Source organism: Oncorhynchus masou, chromosome 13 (genome assembly GCF_036934945.1).
Source record: "Oncorhynchus masou masou isolate Uvic2021 chromosome 13, UVic_Omas_1.1, whole genome shotgun sequence".
NCBI classification, from domain to species: domain Eukaryota; kingdom Metazoa; phylum Chordata; class Actinopteri; order Salmoniformes; family Salmonidae; genus Oncorhynchus; species Oncorhynchus masou.
Genome location: NC_088224.1, coordinates 12,089,398 through 12,107,646, shown reverse-complemented (window position 1 = coordinate 12,107,646; position 18,249 = coordinate 12,089,398). Strand labels below are relative to the sequence as shown.

Here is an 18,249-nt window from a genome sequence, read left to right as displayed (position 1 = left end):
GACACAGGGATAGAGAGCCAGGGGGAGACAGAGAGACGGGGGGAGATACAGAGACGGGGGAGATAGGGGAGACGGGGAGATAGAGAGACATGGGGAGATGGGGAAATAGAGAGGGAGAATGAGACAGGGGGAGACATAGAGAGACAGGGGGAGATGAGGGGATAGAGAGGGAGAAGGAGACGGGGAGATAGGGAGGGAGAAGGACACAGGAGGAGATAGAGAGACAGGGGAGATAGAGACAGGGGGAGATGGGGAAATAGAGAGGGAGACAGAGAGACAGAGGGAGACAGGGGAGACAGAGAGACAGGGGGAGACAGAGAGACAGGGGGAGACAGAGAGGTTATATGTAATCCTGCTTTCCACTTCCCTCACACATTCATTATTTAACATAGCTCCAGGTCCAGCTCAAATTAGACCACAATTCCAGATCTACAGTGTCCATATTATTAAAAGTCCTGCTGAGATTGAGGCTGTCCTAATATGGACACCGTACATATCTGTGATGATGAGGCAGCTTATTGGTCAGTGGATTCTGAAAGAGGAAGAGGATTTAGACCGGAGCTCTGTTCAGGTGTTGATATAATCTGTCTTCTAATCACATCAGTGGATGAATTGATTAGCAAAACACTGTGACACTGCGCTTTACACAACCCGTCTCTGAGTTGATACCACCAAACGGTATTCAAAGGCATCCAGCTTTGTGTGTGTGTGTGTGTGTCTGTCTGTATTTCTGTCTCTGTGTGTACTAAAACACCATGCTTTTCTGTTCTTCACTTCCTGTCAATGATCAACACATTAACAAACACTAACACTAACACACACTGCGGCTGATGCCAGGGAGCAGGAGTGATGGAGATCCTAAGCAAAACTTACCTCATATTGGTCAATAGAGTGAGCATTGTTTGATAAACTTTTAAGACGTTTATATTTGAAAAGGTTAGAGAATGTATTATAAATTATTTATAGCTAAGAGTTGGCACTTGGTGGCTGTTTTTTGATGCACACTGCTCTTCCTCAGTCAGTGTCTGGGCCCATCCATCAGAAGTCACCTCCAGTTGGCCTTGCTGCTAGCCGGGGAGAGGAAGGATGCTGTAAGTACAGCCTGGCACGGGCTCTCTACTCCCATTTGCATGTACCACTCTGTCAGCAGTGTTGGCATGGCCCTTGCCACGAGTCCAGCATGAGAGAAGAGATGCTTTCCCTCTGTCCATCTATCCCACTGTCTGTCACACTCTCTCCATCCACCTCTCCCTCTCTTTCCATCACTCCCTCCATCACCCACGCCACACCAGCCTGAATGACGCTCCCTCCCGCTTTCTCATTCTCTCTCTTCCTCTGTACTCCGTTCCCCCCCCCCCATCCTTCTCTTCATCACTCAGGCTAGTGCTTCTGATCAGACCCACTCTTCTCCTGTACCCCTGCCAGGCACATCACTCTCCCCTCCAGTGTCCTCTCCTCTCCTCTCCTCTCCTCTCCTCTCCTCTTCCATCTCCTCTCCTCTCCTCTCATCTCCTCTCCTCACTTCTCTTCTCTTTTCTTTTCTCCTCTCCTCTCCCCTCTTTTCTTCTCCTCTCCTCTCCTATCCTCTCCTCTTCCATCTCCTCTCCTCTCTTCACTTTTCTCCTCTCCTCTCTTCTCTTTTCTCCTCTCCTCTCTTCTCTTTTCTCCTCTCCTCTCCTCCTCTCCTCTCCAATCCCCTCCCCTCTCCCCTATCCTATCTACCCCACTCACCATACTCGACATTTGACCAATCCTGCCAGTCCACTTATCAAACGCAAAGCGACAGTGGTCAGGGTAGACCATCGTTGAGTTGATGGAGTGGTTGAGAACAGCAAGCTGGCAATGCTTCTACCCCGTAATGTTTTATAAAACAAGCGCGCCCATAACCATCCAACAAGCTGGCGCAGGACTATGTTCTTAAAAAGGAGGGTTTAAAACCGTGTTCTTCCTTGTCTAGATTTTAAAGGGCTTGATTAATTTAGACGAAACCTATGAAAAATGAATGTGATCTTAATTACATTTTCTTGCAATGCCAAGTTTAAGAAAGTTTCACTCTCAACATGACTCCCCTCCTTCAAGAAACCAACTTTGCAAGCAACATTTTGGGGGAGTATGTCGCTTCCAAATTCATGCTGTATTTCTCAGTCCACAGAGCTACTGAACCTATCAAACAAAGGAAAACAGAATGTGTTTGCGAGCCCAGTTGAAGGAGTATCCTTTAGAGCAGGTCTGGACAACTCCGGTCCTCGGGGGCATGATTGGTGTCACACTTTTCCCCCATCCCTAGCAAACACAGCTGATTTAAACTGAATTACATTCTGATTAGTTGATTATTGGAGTCAGGTGTGTTAGCTGGGACTGGGGAAAAAGTTTGACACCAATCAGTCCCCAGAGGACCGGAGTAGCCCAGGCCTGCTCTAGAGTTTGTTTGTTGTGTTGTGTGTAGCCATGGTCGAAGCTCAGTTGATGTGATTTGAAAAACACCAAGCAGCTCTTGATCAAAATACACCCTGAATCAAAACCATCAGTAAACTCTCCAATCGGAAACATAATGTTAACTTTCACTGCTATACACAGCTTTCACTGCTACGATGCACAGCTGTACATTTCAATTAAACATGGTGATGTCCCAAAATTGCCCTCCCTGGAAGCCTGTGTTTCAGACATAAGGACGTGGATGGTGGCAAATGTTTTACTTTAAACAGAGATGCTAGTTCTACGTCCCAAGAAACAAAGAGATCTTCTGTTGAATCTGACAATTAATCTTGATGGTTGTACAGTCCTCTCAAATAAAACTGTGAAGGACCTCGGTGTTACTCTGGGAACCTGATCTTTCTTTTGTCGAACATATCAAGAATATTTCAAGGACAGCTTTTTTCCATCTTCGTAACGTTGTAAAAATCAGAAAATTTCTGTCCCAAAAAACTGAGCTCTAATAGATTTTGCATTTTTATCGAATGGTCTACCTATCCATGTGAGAGATGCAGACTCTTTATTGAAGACTCATCTCTTCAGTAGGTCCTATGATTGAGTATAGTCTGGCCCAGGAGTGTGAAGGTGAACGTAAAGGCACTGGAGCAACGAACCGCCCTTGCTGTCTCTGCCTGGCCGGTTCCCCTCTTTCCACTGGGATTCTCTGCCTCTAACCCTATTACAGGGGCTGAGTCACTGGCTTACTGGTGCTCTTCCATGCCGTCCCTAGGTGGGGTGCGTCACTTGAGTGGGTTGAGTCACTGATGTAATCTTCCTGTCTGGGTTGGCGCCCGCCCCCCTTGTGTTCATGCCATGGGGGAGATCTTCATGGGCTATATTCGGCCTTGTCTCAGGGTAGTAGATTGGTGGTTGAAGATATCCCTCTGTGGGTGTGGGGTCTGTGCTTTGGCAAAGTGGGAGGGATGATATCCTGCCTGTTTGGCCCTGTCCAGAGGTATTGTCGGACGGAGCCACAGTGTCTCCCGAACCCTCTTGTCTCAGCCTCCAGTATTTATGCTGCAATAGTTTGTGTCGGGGGGGCTAGGGTCAGTCTGTTATATCTGGAGTATTTATCCTGTCTTATCTGGTGTCCTGCGTGAATTTAAGTATGCTCCCTCTAATTCTCTCCCTCTATTTTTCTCTCTTTCTCCTTCTCTCTTTCTCTCTCTCTTCTCTCAGAGGATCTGACCCCTAGGAACATGCCTCAGGACTATCTGGACTGATGACTCCTTGCTGACCCCAGTCCACCTGGTTGTGCTGCTGCTCCAGTTTCAGCTGTTCTGCTTGTGGCTATGGAACCATGACCTGTTCACCGGATGTGCTACCTTGTCTCGGACCTGCTGTTTTGGACTCTCTCTCTAACGCACCTGTTGTCTCTAACTCTGAATGATCAGCTATGAAAAGCCAACTGACATTTACTCCTGAGGTGCTGACTTGTTGCACCCTCTTCAAGCACTGTTATTATTATTATCGTATCCTGCTGGTCATCTATGAACGTTTGAACATATTGGACATGTTCTGTTATAATCTCCACCCCGCACAGCCAGAAGAGGACTGGCCACCCCTCAGAGCCTGGTTCCTCTCTAGGTTTCTTCCTAGGTTCTGGCCTTTCTCGGGTGTTTTTCCTAGCCAACGTGCTTCTACATCTGCATTGCTTGCTGTTTGGAGTTTTAGGCTGGGTTTCTGTACAGCACTTTGTGACATTGGCTGATGTAAAAAGGCCTTTATAAATAAATTTGATTGTATATTGACCACACACAACTAAAGGGACATTGATCTGTCTGGGTGGAATGTCATTTGAGAGTGTGTGTGTGTGTGTGTGACTGGCTGACTGGAGTGAGGCTGGTTGCAAATTGATGGAAGACAATCAGGTGAAGTATGGCTGTCTGGAATATCTGCTGTAGAGAAACAGCTTGATTGAGTAGCTCACAGTCTGAATACAAAACAATTAATATGATGTTATTCATTACATTTAATTAATATGTGCTTCTTCATTTAGAAGAGACACTTTATAACAAAACAAATATATTTTGTAATTAGCGGTACTGAAGCCGAAAGCAGAGCCCCATTTGGTGATCCACATGACAGGAACACCAGGGCCTAGATTCAATCAGACCATTGACAGGAACCTGACTGGAATCAGACCATTGACAGGAATCAGACCATTGACAGGAACACATAGAGAATGGTGAGAGGTTCCTAGGGCTTTTCGTGGTAGTCAATAACATGCCCTGGATGTCACCTCATCTCAGAGGGGTAAATCAAGGACACTGGGGTAATATTAGTAGGGTTAGTCCTAGTAAGAGCACTGACAGGACGTCTTGTGACTAACGTCTTAAGACCTAAACCCTTGTGACTAACGTCTTAACACCTAAACCCTTGTGACTAACGTCTTAACACCTAAACCCTTGTGACTAACGTCTTAAGACCTAAACCCTTGTGACTAACGGCTTAACACCTAAACCCTTGTGACTAACCATCCCATAATGTGACGTCAGGGGAATGAACAGAAGAGCCCCCCTGGTAGAGATGGGGCTACTCAATCATGATATAGAGACATTCAGCTGTAACACTCCTGTCATGTGTTTTAATCAGCACACATCTCTCATACTCTTCATCTTTTATGCAGGGCCTTTTTGAAAGATAGAGAGAGGTCTTGCGCTGGACTGCCAGAGATGTAGTTCTTCCGAAGGGTGTGAGATAAATCATTCATATGGCAGACGAACTGCTTGACATGCATGACTGGCAGAGGAGAGATGACGGGACAGTAAAGCTGGCATCAGAGACAAGGGCCTCTAGTGTCGAGCTGAGGTCAGAGGAGTAACCTTGTCTTCAACAATAAAGCCCTGTACTTTAGCCACATCACCAAACAGCATCCTTTCTACCTCTTCACTTTTTACTTGGTGAAATTCAAACATGCATTGCCTCACCTTCATGATGCAATATTTTATGAGTTAGTATATGGCATGGAGCCATCAGTTGGAATCATAGCATTCCTCAACTTGTCCAATTTGCCTGGAAAATATGAATTAAAGGCGTTTGCGATGTTGTGTGGTTTTGTAATAAATACACCCTCCGATTCAACAAAAGAGGTGGACATGTTCGAATTCCTACCAATAATAACCTAGTGTCGTCCGGGTTAGGGAGGGTTTGTCCGGCAGGGATATCCTTGTCTCATCGTGCACTAGTGACTCCTGTGGCGGGCGTTGAGACTGGTGTTTTGCTGGTAATATTTAATGAAGCTACCAGTTGTGGACTTGTGAGGCGTCTGTTTCTCAAACTAGACACTCTAATGTACGTGTCCTCTTGCTCAGTTGTGCACTGGGGCCTCCCACTCCTCTTTCTATTCTGGTTAGAGCCAGTGTCTGTGTGTTATTCTATCTCAGTAGTTTACAATATCATATTACAAGAGTGTAGGCCAGCACTGAGCTATTATTTACAATAAATAACTGTAATTAATGTCTCTTTCCTGTTGTTGACTTCTGTCTGTGTCTTATCCATGGAATACAAGAGAGAGGTTAACATAATCAACAGTAACAACCCTAGCAGGCCATAAGTCAGGGGCTGGTGTCTACCCTCCTGTGTGGGAATCTGGAATATAATTACGCTCCTTTCCTAGAACACCTGCAAACACTGGGGCACAAATCAATAGTCTCACCAGGGAGAGAGAGAGGTCGGAGGTTTTATTCAGCTTGTGGTACCATGGGATCCCTCGTATGCAAGTCCGTGCCCCAATTCTTCTGGTTCAATGTTTTTTTTTGTGTGTTTACAAATAAATGTATTTAACCTTAATTTAACTGGGCAAGTCATTTAAGAATAAATTCTTATTAAAAATGACAGGCTACCCCGGCCAAACCCGGACGATGCTGAGCCAATTGTGCACTGCCCTATGGGACTCCCAATCACGGCCAGATGTGATACAGCCTGGATTCGAACCAGGGACTGTAGTGGTGAGCTAGCTATATGTAGCTACATATACATCACAGCATGGTAATGGGAAGCACCACTGAATAACAAGAGATTTCAGAACATGTTTTATTACTTTATTAATTATTATTATCATTATTATTATTCAAGTTTAGATGTAGACATCTTTGCCATCTTTGTTACATTTTTTTGCATGTAAAACCCTACAACACAAAACATAAAGGTGGTAGCAGAAAAAAATAAAAAAAATAAAGGAACAAACAATTTAAGCCCGAATTCTATGCAATAAAGTGTAAAAACAAGAAATAACATTCAAAAAATGACGGTTAAAAAATTTACCAAAAAATTTGCCTTTTTTGCCATGTCCGTGTCCACACTGGTTTACTGGCTTCTTCCACACACAGATACTCCTGTCTGTCCATGTTGTCTCTTCTTCCACACACAGATACTCCTGTCTGTCCATGTTGTTTCATCTTCCACACACAGATACTCCTGTCTGTCCATGTTGTCTCTTCTTCCACACACAGATACTCCTGTCTGTCCATGTTGTCTCTTCTTCCACACACAGATACTCCTGTCTGTCCATGTTGTCTCTTCTTCCACACACAGATACTCCTGTCTGTCCATGTTGTCTCTTCTTCCACACACAGATACTCCTGTCTGTCCATGTTGTCTCTTCTTCCACACACAGATACTCCTGTCTGTCCATGTTGTCTCTTCTTCCACACACAGATACTCCTGTCTGTCCATGTTGTCTCTTCTTCCACACATAGATACTCCTGTCTGTCCATGTTGTTTCATCTTCCACACACAGATACTCCTGTCTGTCCATGTTGTCTCTTCTTCCACACACAGATACTCCTGTCTGTCCATGTTGTTTCTTCTACAGATACTCCTGTCTGTCCATGTTGTCTCTTCTTCCACACACAGATACTCCTGTCTGTCCATGTTGTTTCTTCTTCCACACACAGATACTCCTGTCTGTCCATGTTGTTTCACCCACACACAGATACTCCTGTCTGTCCATGTTGTCTCTTCTTCCACACACAGATACTCCTGTTTGTCCATGTTGTTTCTTCTTCCACACACAGATACTCCTGTCTGTCCATGTTGTCTCTTCTTCCACACACAGATACTCCTGTCTGTCCATGTTGTTTCTTCTACAGATACTCCTGTCTGTCCATGTTGTCTCTTCTTCCACACACAGATACTCCTGTCTGTCCATGTTGTTTCATCTTCCACACACAGATACTCCTGTCTGTCCATGTTGTTTCATCTTCCACACACAGATACTCCTCCTGTCTGCCCATGTTGTCTCTTCTTCCACACACAGATACTCCTGTTTGTCCATGTTGTTTCATCTTCCACACACAGATACTCCTGTCTGTCCATGTTGTTTCTTCTTCCACACACAGATACTCCTGTCTGTCCATGTTGTTTCTTCTTCCACACACAGATACTCCTGTCTGTCCATGTTGTTTCATCTTCCACACACAGATACTCCTGTCTGTCCATGTTGTCTCTTCTTCCACACACAGATACTCCTGTTTGTCCATGTTGTTTCTTCTTCCACACACGGATACTCCTGTCAGTCCATGTTGTCTCTTCTTCCACACACAGATACTCCTGTCTGTCCATGTTGTTTCTTCTACAGATACTCCTGTCTGTCCATGTTGTCTCTTCTTCCACACACAGATACTCCTGTCTGTCCATGTTGTTTCATCTTCCACACACAGATACTCCTGTCTGTCCATGTTGTTTCTTCTTCCACACACAGATACTCCTGTCTGTCCATGTTGTTTCATCTTCCACACACAGATACTCCTGTCTGTCCATGTTGTTTCATCTTCCACACACAGATACTCCTGTCTGTCCATGTTGTTTCTTTGTCTTCGTCTATTTTTGCAGTACCTGTGTACAGCATGCTAATAACACATTTTAACACAATCATATTTCTTCCTTGGAAATAAAACAGAATAACTGAAGTGCAAAGCGTTAACATTTTTCTAATTAAAACTTAAAACAAAAATCATTCATTATGTTATTATAAATCACATGACTGTTTCTGTGAAAAGATTGTAGTATTATTGTTACAGGTTCTTTGTTTCTGAGAGGCGTTTGTAGCAACATTTTAAGGCTATGTTCATTTCATCTCTATTTCACACAAATCCTCACTTGCCGAATCCCCGGCAGACTGTAATTACATTATCCCCTGATCATGTATAAATAACTATGTACATCAGAGGACAGTTTAGATTGAACTCATGTTTGATTCCTTTCAGCAGCAATGGGAATCATAGGAAGAAGTGCTCATACAAATGAAAGAGAGAGAGAGAGACAGAAAGAGAGCGAGACAGAAAGAGAAGGAGAGACAGAGAGAGAGACAGACAGAGACACAGAGAGAGAGAGAGACAGAGACACAGAGAGAGAGAGAGAGAGACACAGGGAGAGAGAGAGACAGGGAGAGAGAGAGACAGAGAGAGACAGAGAGAGACAGAGAGAGAGCAAGATAGACAGAGAGACAGAGAGAGAGACAGAGACAGAGAGACAGACACACAGAGAGAGAGAGAGAGACACAGGGAGAGAGAGAGACAGGGAGAGAGAGAGACAGAGAGAGAGACAGAGAGAGAGCAAGAGAGACAGAGAGAGAGACAGGGAGAGAGAGAGAGTGAGATAGAGAGAGCGAGAAAGAGAGTGAGAGAGAGAGAGACAGAGACACAGAGAGAGAGAGAGAGACACAGGGAGAGAGAGAGACAGGGAGAGAGACAGGGAGAGGCAGAGAGTGAGATAGAGAGAGCGAGAAAGAGAGTGAGAGAGAGAGAGAGAGACAGAGAGAGCGAGAGAGAGAGTGAGAGAGAGAGAGAGAGAGAGAGAGAGAGAGAGAGAGAGAGAGAGACAGAGAGAGCGAGAGAGTGAGAGAGAGAGAGAGAGAGACAGAGAGAGCGAGAGAGAGAGTGAGAGAGAGAGAGACAGGGAGAGGGAGAGAGTGAGATAGAGAGAGCGAGAAAGAGAGAGAGAGAGAGAGAGAGAGTGAGAGAGAGAGAGAGAGAGAGAAAACACATGCATGGGAGTCTTTTAGAGGTGAAACAGGTGGTCCACTAGCAAAGTACTAACAAGCTAACTAGAGGGATAATGTTGCTGTGTGGTAACATTTGTTTTGACGCTCAAATGGTATTCATCTATCTACATAATGTCAAATGCTTGGACTACAAGGCCATAATCCAGTTTGAGGTGTTGCACTACATCTAATTTGATGAACAAAACACTCAACATTGTTGATATTCAATGGCTTCTTGCTGTCAAAAAGGCACCTTTTTCTCCTGTACATGGAACAAGTAGAATTTCATGCTATGTTCAAATCAAGTTCCAACATGACTAAAAGCCAAATATTAAAGTATTATATAAATGCAATAGACATACAAAAAAATAGGGCCTTGTGTAAACCTATGATGCTCAAAGCTGTAAAGCTCACAGAACAATACTTATAACCAAGCCTCAGTATATCAGCTTCTCTTAAAAACACATACAGGATGAACAAAGTCCAATACAGGGCATCTGTATGGACAATAAAGCATTTCAAAGTGTACGAGCAGGAGCACACAAAGAAAGACACGGAATGGATAGTGCTTCTGTGCCATTCAAACAAACAGAACAAATCATTTGACTGCGTTTCATCTCCCATTCAACCTTCTGACAAAAGGCCTCTGTTTAGTTTCGTGATCGTCCTGTCCTGTCCACATGAGAGAAAAATACTCTGAATTGCAGGAATTTTGCTTCATTACCTTGTTTGCTACATTTGCAAATGTAAACAGTTTTACAGAGTCAAGCTCATGGCCCTTTACTCAATGCAAAGTCAATGTTGCATATCAACATACCAGGTAGAAAATACTTTGTTCAATATATCAGGCACTGATATTATGAATTTTTCATATTAACAACTTAGAAAAAAATATTGCTTTTTGCATTTTTCTTCCTTCCCAAATGTCTTTAGTGATATAAGGTTTGTATCCGAGCAACTAAGGCAGCAGCTTAAAATGTCTAGAGGAAGTCCTGTGACAATAGTCCCCCCCCCCCAAAAAAAACAACAACAACTGAACAAACAGTATCCATAACTAAAATACATTAAAACATAGACACTTAGTTGGATGTTAAGTGGAGAACGATGCAACTGAAAGCACCGTAGGATATGTTGTTTGACTCAGCCACGTTCCCTGAGGACGTTTATTTGAGGACGGTCCAATCACTAGTCATCGCTCTGCCCATCCGCTGTGAAGGAGATTATGACAGACGACTGATGTTTCTCCATCTCCCCATTTTACATATCAATTCACACTTCCTCATTCCATTTGGAACATTGAACCAACCAGGTAAGAGAACATTCAGCCCGTGCAGATGTACCTTGTTGTTCGCCGAACTGCCTTGTCAAAGTAACACTTCCGAATAAAAAAAATAAACAATAGCAACAAAAAAAACTAAAAATAAGCGTCTATTTGTAGTACCACTTTCTTCAAAAGCGTTTTCCTCTCCAAAAGAAGAAGAAGGAAACAGCCAATCGTTTGTTCTGTATTATGTCCAATATAAATGTTTAGATGATATGAGTTCCCTACAGAAGCACGTTGAGCAAGAAGTCTTCTTCTCATTCAATCATTACAGTACGCTTTTGTCCGTTTATTTTGTTATTTTTCATACTGCTATGCCTGTGTTAAAGGTCCAAGTCTGTAATGCACCAAAATCACACACAATCCTTTGGAGCATCGGCCTCGGCCTCAGCATCGGCCTCAGCCTCGACGGTGGGCAGGTGAAGCCCTCTCTGTATGTGTGTGGTGAAGTCGTACTTGTCTGCGCAGGCATGCAGGCAGATGCTGCACTGGAAGGGCCCTCCGTCAGCATGGCAGCTCATGTGCAGAGCGTGCATAACCTCATCCAGGAAGAGGATGCCACAGTGGACGCACTTACTGGTCAGCTCATCCTGAGTGCCCTGGTCCACCCTCTCCTTACTGGTCAGCTCATCCTGAGTGCCCTGGTCCACCCTCTCCTTACTGGTCAGCTCATCCTGAGTGCCCTCGTCCACCCTCTCCTTACTGGTCAGCTCATCCTGAGTGCCCTGGTCCACCCTCTCCTTACTGGTCAGCTCATCCTGAGTGCCCTCGTCCACCCTCTCCTTACTGGTCAGCTCATCCTGAGTGCCCTGGTCCACCCTCTCCTTACTGGTCAGCTCATCCTGAGTGCCCTGGTCCACCCTCTCCTTACTGGTCAGCTCATCCTGAGTGCCCTGGTCCACCCTCTCCTTACTGGTCAGCTCATCCTGAGTGCCCTCGTCCACCCTCTCCTTACTGGTCAGCTCATCCTGAGTGCTCTGGTCCACCCTCTCCTTACTGGGCAGCTCATCCTGAGTGACCTCGTCCACCCTCTCCTTACTGGTCAGCTCATCCTGAGTGCCCTGGTCCACCCTCTCCTTACTGGTCAGCTCATCCTGAGTGCCCTGGTCCACCCTCTCCTTACTGGTCAGCTCATCCTGAGTGCCCTGGTCCACCCTCTCCGGCTTGGCTGTAACGTCTGGGGGAGGAGAAGGCTGGGGGGATGCCCCCTCGTCTACTTTCTCCTCTCTTCTCTCATGCTGCTCTCTATGCTTCCCATCCTCCTTCCCCGCCGTGACCGTGGGCAAGGCCCGTTTGTCGGCGCCGCTACTCCTCTCCTTGACGGTAAAGGCAGAGGCGGTGGAGCCGTTGGCGGACGGTTTGGAATGTTTGATGGCCAGGTCGAGAGGGATGTCGCTTTCGGGGCCGGCGGAGGGTGGGAGAGGGAAGTGTGAGGGCAAGCTAAAGGTGTGGTAAGGCACAAAGCTTTGGCAAGGGTTGGGCAGACCAGGCATGTGGCCTAGGTACTGTGGGTTGCCCGGAACAGACATCTTGTACTTAGTCCAGAAGCGCATCCAGTCGGCCTCGCTCTGCAGGTCGTTGTGGATGAAGGGCAGGCTGAAGAAAGGGTACTGATACTTCTCGATGGGGCTGCCTGGTGGCGAGTAGCTAGCCTGTTTGGAGGGACGCATGTACTTCTCGATGGGGCTACCCCTCTCGGAGGACAAGCTACCCTTCCCCTCCAAGCCCGTGTGATGGACCCCAGCCGAGCCCACCCCGTTCCCCTCCGCCCCTCCCTCTGCAGGGTTCTTGTTGTGTATGTGCAAAGGAGGCATTCGCTTGTGGATCTCCAGGGTTTGGCTAACTAGGAAGGAGTGGGTGGAGCGGGGGCTGGGGTGACCCTTGAACCCAGAGGACCCGCAGGCCTCCTTCTGAGGCTCCCCTTTACGAGGGACGGGCACTCCTTCCGAGCCTGGCCCATCCTCTCCTGGACGGCGCTCCAGGGGACTGCCATTGAGGCGTTCCTCGCTGCTGACCCTCCGCTGCTTGGAGCCCACAGGTTCGGAGGGCAGAGGGTCGGGGTTGAGGCGCTTCCGCGTGCGCCGGCGGATGATCTGCTCGCCGTTGTTCTGCTTGATGATGTTCAGCGGCCGGGGAGTCTGGTGAGAGACAAAGATAGATATTTTATTTATGTATTTATGTATCAAGCTATGCATAAAAACATTTACATAAATATGTCCTTAATAATAGGAATTTCATAGTAAGAATATTACCAGAGCATGTCACAACACTAAGGGCTTGATTCAATCCATATCGTCGCTATAGTGTGATTGAAACTTTAAAGGCAATGTTCCCGCATCCACGGAGACCACATTCACTGTAAACACTGCACATTCCGGTTCATTTGGAAACATTCCCTTTAAAATTCAATCATGCTATACCGCGGATCTTCTGCGATATGGATTGAATCAAGCCCTAAAATGATCCCAGAATGACTGCAATATCAAAAGGGGACTCCGCGAGTCAGGCTGTAGTCAGTGTAGCTTAATCCTGATAGTTACAGCTCTTCTGTCCTCCACTGCCCCCCCTCCCGTAACCCCCCCTACACCCTCTGCTCTCTGGCCACCACCTTGTCACAGCTGGACACACAGACAAGCCTTGCCCTAGGGCAGCGCACATTGTTTATTACTGCCAAATAAGGGGCTAAGGCCTACTGTAAATACTGCAGGAGTGTTGCTGTACTGCAGATGCCACGCAACTGTTTAAATGGGAACACATTTTATTTTACTACAATATCCACAGAATAGTAGATGTAGCCTACAGAATCCACTCATTAACTAGCCACTTCCTCTGTTTAGCCACCAGGGAAATACAGAAATCATTAAACAATATATTTTTTGTGTGGCCAGCTTAGGGTCATAATTTCTTCGTAATTTCTGTGTTTGTGTGTGATATGACATGCCTCAAGCATTGACTTGAAAAATACAGAAACATCCAGTCTCGTCTGGAGGAGGCAGTCTGTCTACCTTTAGGGCATATTTGAAATGGAAGACAAAAATGAACATTTTAGCCCTCATTTATCACCTAGGCCTTTCTTTCCAATTCCTTTTCCTGTTCTATTTATTTTCCTCTCCTTCTTGCCACAGGTAGGGTTTGGCATTTAACATTTTAAATTGAGGTGAGGACATTTCCATTGCTCCGCTCCCTACACATACTGCATATGAAGAAATGACCAGAAGAGAATATGAATTGAAGGGATCAGATTGGCCGCATTGCAGACTGAATTCTAGGTGTGAAATGTCCCTGAGGAATCAATCCCACACCATACACACCATACCGCTGCCTCTCAGCTTGTCTTTGTGATGGACAATCTGTTGTCATGTTGAAAGGGGAAAGGAAACCAATCATTTCAACCCCCTAAAAAAGAAATGAAATAATCCATGGCACAGTTAGGAAGATAGGAAAAAGGAAAGCCTAGTATTATCCCTCCCTACATACATACGGTATGGTTATTTATTCAGAAACACGGAGCAGGGTATGTGAGCGGAGTTGAGAGGTTTGAAATCCCGCTCATTGCTCCATGTCCTGTTCAACCGCTCTGCTAAAAACCACTACTCACTCACAGGGAGAAAAACTGTTGCTCCAAATTGGCTCCATTCATTAAAATCGCAATTTAACCAACAACCCATCTATTGTTGTGACGACATGGATCTACTATTTCGTATTGAAACCAAACCATATGATTTGAATGAAAAGTATTTGAATAAACATGAAAAAGGTGAATGTAAGAAGTTCACCATTTTAAATAGGCTACATGTCATATTAAACAGCATATAAACACTCTAAATAGGTCAGGAGACAGAGTCTGAGAAGGCTATATGATTTCAATTATTTCAAGGTTATAGCCTACAAAGAAATACACTGTGAGTGTGACACACTAGGCTGGTAGGCAGTCAGGGACATTAGGCCCTCAGCATTTAAACAACATTTTTTTGTATTAAATCATTATAGTCTATAAATTGCGTATACAGGCGGTGACTTCGTCTACTTAGAACGAAATATAAATGAAATAAAAAATGACTTATTAGTGTCTTTGAATTCATTTTTAGAAACACGAGGTGGTCCAGTCTGTGGCTTCAGGCTCATGTGATGGTGTCTGGAGAGCCGGCCAGCAGCGAGGAATATCCTCTCCACACTTGCCGAGCCACTGGGGATGCTAAACCCTTTAGGCCACTCTTGCCAGGCGGCGCAGAGATGCAGAGTTGTTTTTACATTTTTCAATAGATAGGCCTAAAGTTTTTAAGGCAAAATAACCCAATCAAATCGGAAAGTTCCTTGAATGTTGGAAAATGCCAGGCCTATTGGGCCAAAATCAATTATGGCCTATTGTATAGATAATAGAACAAAAATGAATGAAACGTTTAAGAGATCTGATTTTTGTTTATAAATACTTTGGTGCAATGGCACACTTAATTAGCTACCCACCTCGTTCCTTTCTTTTATCATGTGCACGTAGTAAGTACACCATCATGCTTTGGGGATATGTGTCTTTTCAGATCCCACAATGATTCTTTAGTTGAGGACACTACATCACCACACTCCCTCTCTTTAGTAGAGGACACTACATCACCACACTCCCTCTCTTTAGTTGAGGACATTACATCACCACACTCCCTCTCTTTAGTTGAGGACATCACCACACTCCCTCTCTTTAGTTGAGGACATTACATCACCACACTCCCTCTCTTTAGTTGAGGACATTACATCACCACACTCCCTCTCTTTAGTTGAGGACATTACATCACCACACTCCCTCTCTTTAGTTGAGGACATTACATCACCACACTCCCTCTCTTTAGTTGAGGACATTACATCACCACACTCCCTCTCTTTAGTTGAGGACATTACATCACCACACTCCCTCTCTTTAGTTGAGGACATTACATCACCACACTCCCTCTCCTTAGTTGAGGACATTACATCACCACACTCCTCCCTCTCTTTAGTTGAGGACATTACATCACCACACTCCCTCTCTTTAGTTGAGGACATTACATCACCACACTCCCTCTCTTTAGTTGAGGACATTACATCGCCACACTCCCTCTCTTTAGTTGAGGACATTACATCACCACACTCCCTCTCTTTAGTTGAGGACATTACATCACCACACTCCCTCTCTTTAGTTGAGGACATTACATCACCACACTCCCTCTCTTTAGTTGAGGACATTACATCACCACACTCCCTCTCTTTAGTTGAGGACATTACATCACCACACTCCCTCTCTTTAGTTGAGGACATTACATCACCACACTCCCTCTCTTTAGTTGAGGACACTACATCACCACACTCCCTCTCTTTAGTTGAGGACATTACATCACCACACTCCCTCTCTTTAGTTGAGGACATTACATCACCACACTCCCTCTCTTTAGTTGAGGACATTACATCACCACACTCCCTCTCTTTAGTTGAGGACATTACATCACCACACTCCCTCTCTTTAGTTGAGGACATTACATCACCACACTCCCTCTCCTTAGTTGAGGACATTACATCACCACACTCCCTCTCTTTAGTTGAGGACATTACATCACCACACTCCCTCTCTTTAGTTGAGGACATTACATCACCACACTCCCTCTCCTTAGTTGAGGACATTACATCACCACACTCCCTCTCTTTAGTTGAGGACATTACATCACCACACTCCCTCTCCTTAGTTGAGGACATTACATCACCACACTCCCTCTCTTTAGTTGAGGACATTACATCACCACACTCCCTCTCTTTAGTTGAGGACATTACATCACCACACTCCCTCTCCTTAGTTGAGGACATTACATCACCACACTCCCTCTCTTTAGTTGAGGACATTACATCACCACACTCCCTCTCTTTAGTTGAGGACATTACATCACCACACTCCCTCTCTTTAGTTGAGGACATTACATCACCACACTCCCTCTCTTTAGTTGAGGACATTACATCACCACACTCCCTCTCTTTAGTTGAGGACATTACATCACCACACTCCCTCTCTTTAGTTGAGGACATTACATCACCACACTCCCTCTCTTTAGTTGTGGACACTACATCACCACACTCCTTCTCTTTAGTTGAGGACATTACATCACCACACTCCTCTCTTTAGTTGTGGACACTACATCACCACACTCCTTCTCTTTAGTTGAGGACATTACATCACCACACTCCCTCTCTTTAGTTGAGGACATTACATCACCACACTCCTCTCTTTAGTTGTGGACACTACATCACCACACTCCCTCTCTTTAGTTGTGGACACTACATCACCACACTCCCTCTCTTTAGTTGAGGACATTACATCACCACACTCCCTCTCTTTAGTTGTGGACACTACATCACCACACTCCCTCTCTTTAGTAGAGGACACTACATCACCACACTCCCTCTCTTTAGTTGTGGACACTACATCACCACACTCCCTCTCTTTAGTTGTGGACACTACATCACCACACTCCCTCTCTTTAGTTGTTGACACTACATCACCACACTCCCTCTCTTTAGTTGTGGACACTACATCACCACACTCCCTCTCTTTAGTTGTGGACACTACATCACCACACTCCCTCTCTTTAGTTGAGGACACTACATCACCACACTCCCTCTCTTTAGTTGTGGACACTACATCACCACACTCCCTCTCTTTAGTTGTGGACACTACATCACCACACTCCCTCTCTTTAGTTGTGGACACTACATCACCACACTCCCTCTCTTTAGTTGTGGACACTACATCACCACACTCCCTCTCTTTAGTTGTGGACACTACATCACCACACTCCCTCTCTTTAGTTGTGGACACTACATCACCACACTCCCTCTCTTTAGTTGTGGACACTACATCACCACACTCCCTCTCTTTAGTTGTGGACACTACATCACCACACTCCCTCTCTTTAGTTGTGGACACTACATCACCACACTCCCTCTCTTTAGTTGAGGACACTACATCACCACACTCCCTCTCTTTAGTTGTGGACACTACATCACCACACTCCTCTCTTTAGTTGTGGACACTACATCACCACACTCCCCTCTCTTTAGTTGTGGACACTACATCACCACACTCCCTCTCTTTAGTTGTGGACACTACATCACCACACTCCCTCTCTTTAGTTGTGGACACTACATCACCACACTCCCTCTCTTTAGTTGTGGACACTACATCACCACACTCCCTCTCTTTAGTTGTGGACACTACATCACCACACTCCCTCTCTTTAGTTGTGGACACTACATCACCACACTCCCTCTCTTTAGTTGTGGACACTACATCACCACACTCCCTCTCTTTAGTTGTGGACACTACATCACCACACTCCCTCTCTTTAGTTGTGGACACTACATCACCACACTCCCTCTCTTTAGTTGTGGACACTACATCACCACACTCCCTCTCTTTAGTTGTGGACACTACATCACCACACTCCCTCTCTTTAGTTGT

The 18,249-nt window shown here is 45.3% G+C and overlaps 1 protein-coding gene across 3 annotated transcripts in view; it reads right to left on the bottom strand.

Annotated features, from left to right (window-relative positions):
* Nucleotides 1-7,705: 7,705 nt before the first annotated feature.
* The window catches only part of LOC135551728 (zinc finger transcription factor Trps1-like), a 213,732-nt gene continuing 203,188 nt past the window's right edge, over nucleotides 7,706-18,249 (bottom strand). For all 3 annotated transcript variants that reach the window (XM_064982924.1, XM_064982925.1, XM_064982926.1), the window contains exon 7: nucleotides 7,706-12,916. In XM_064982924.1, the coding sequence (XP_064838996.1) occupies nucleotides 11,132-12,916 (1,785 nt within the window). In that variant the 3' untranslated portion in view covers nucleotides 7,706-11,131. The remainder of the gene's footprint in view (nucleotides 12,917-18,249) is intronic.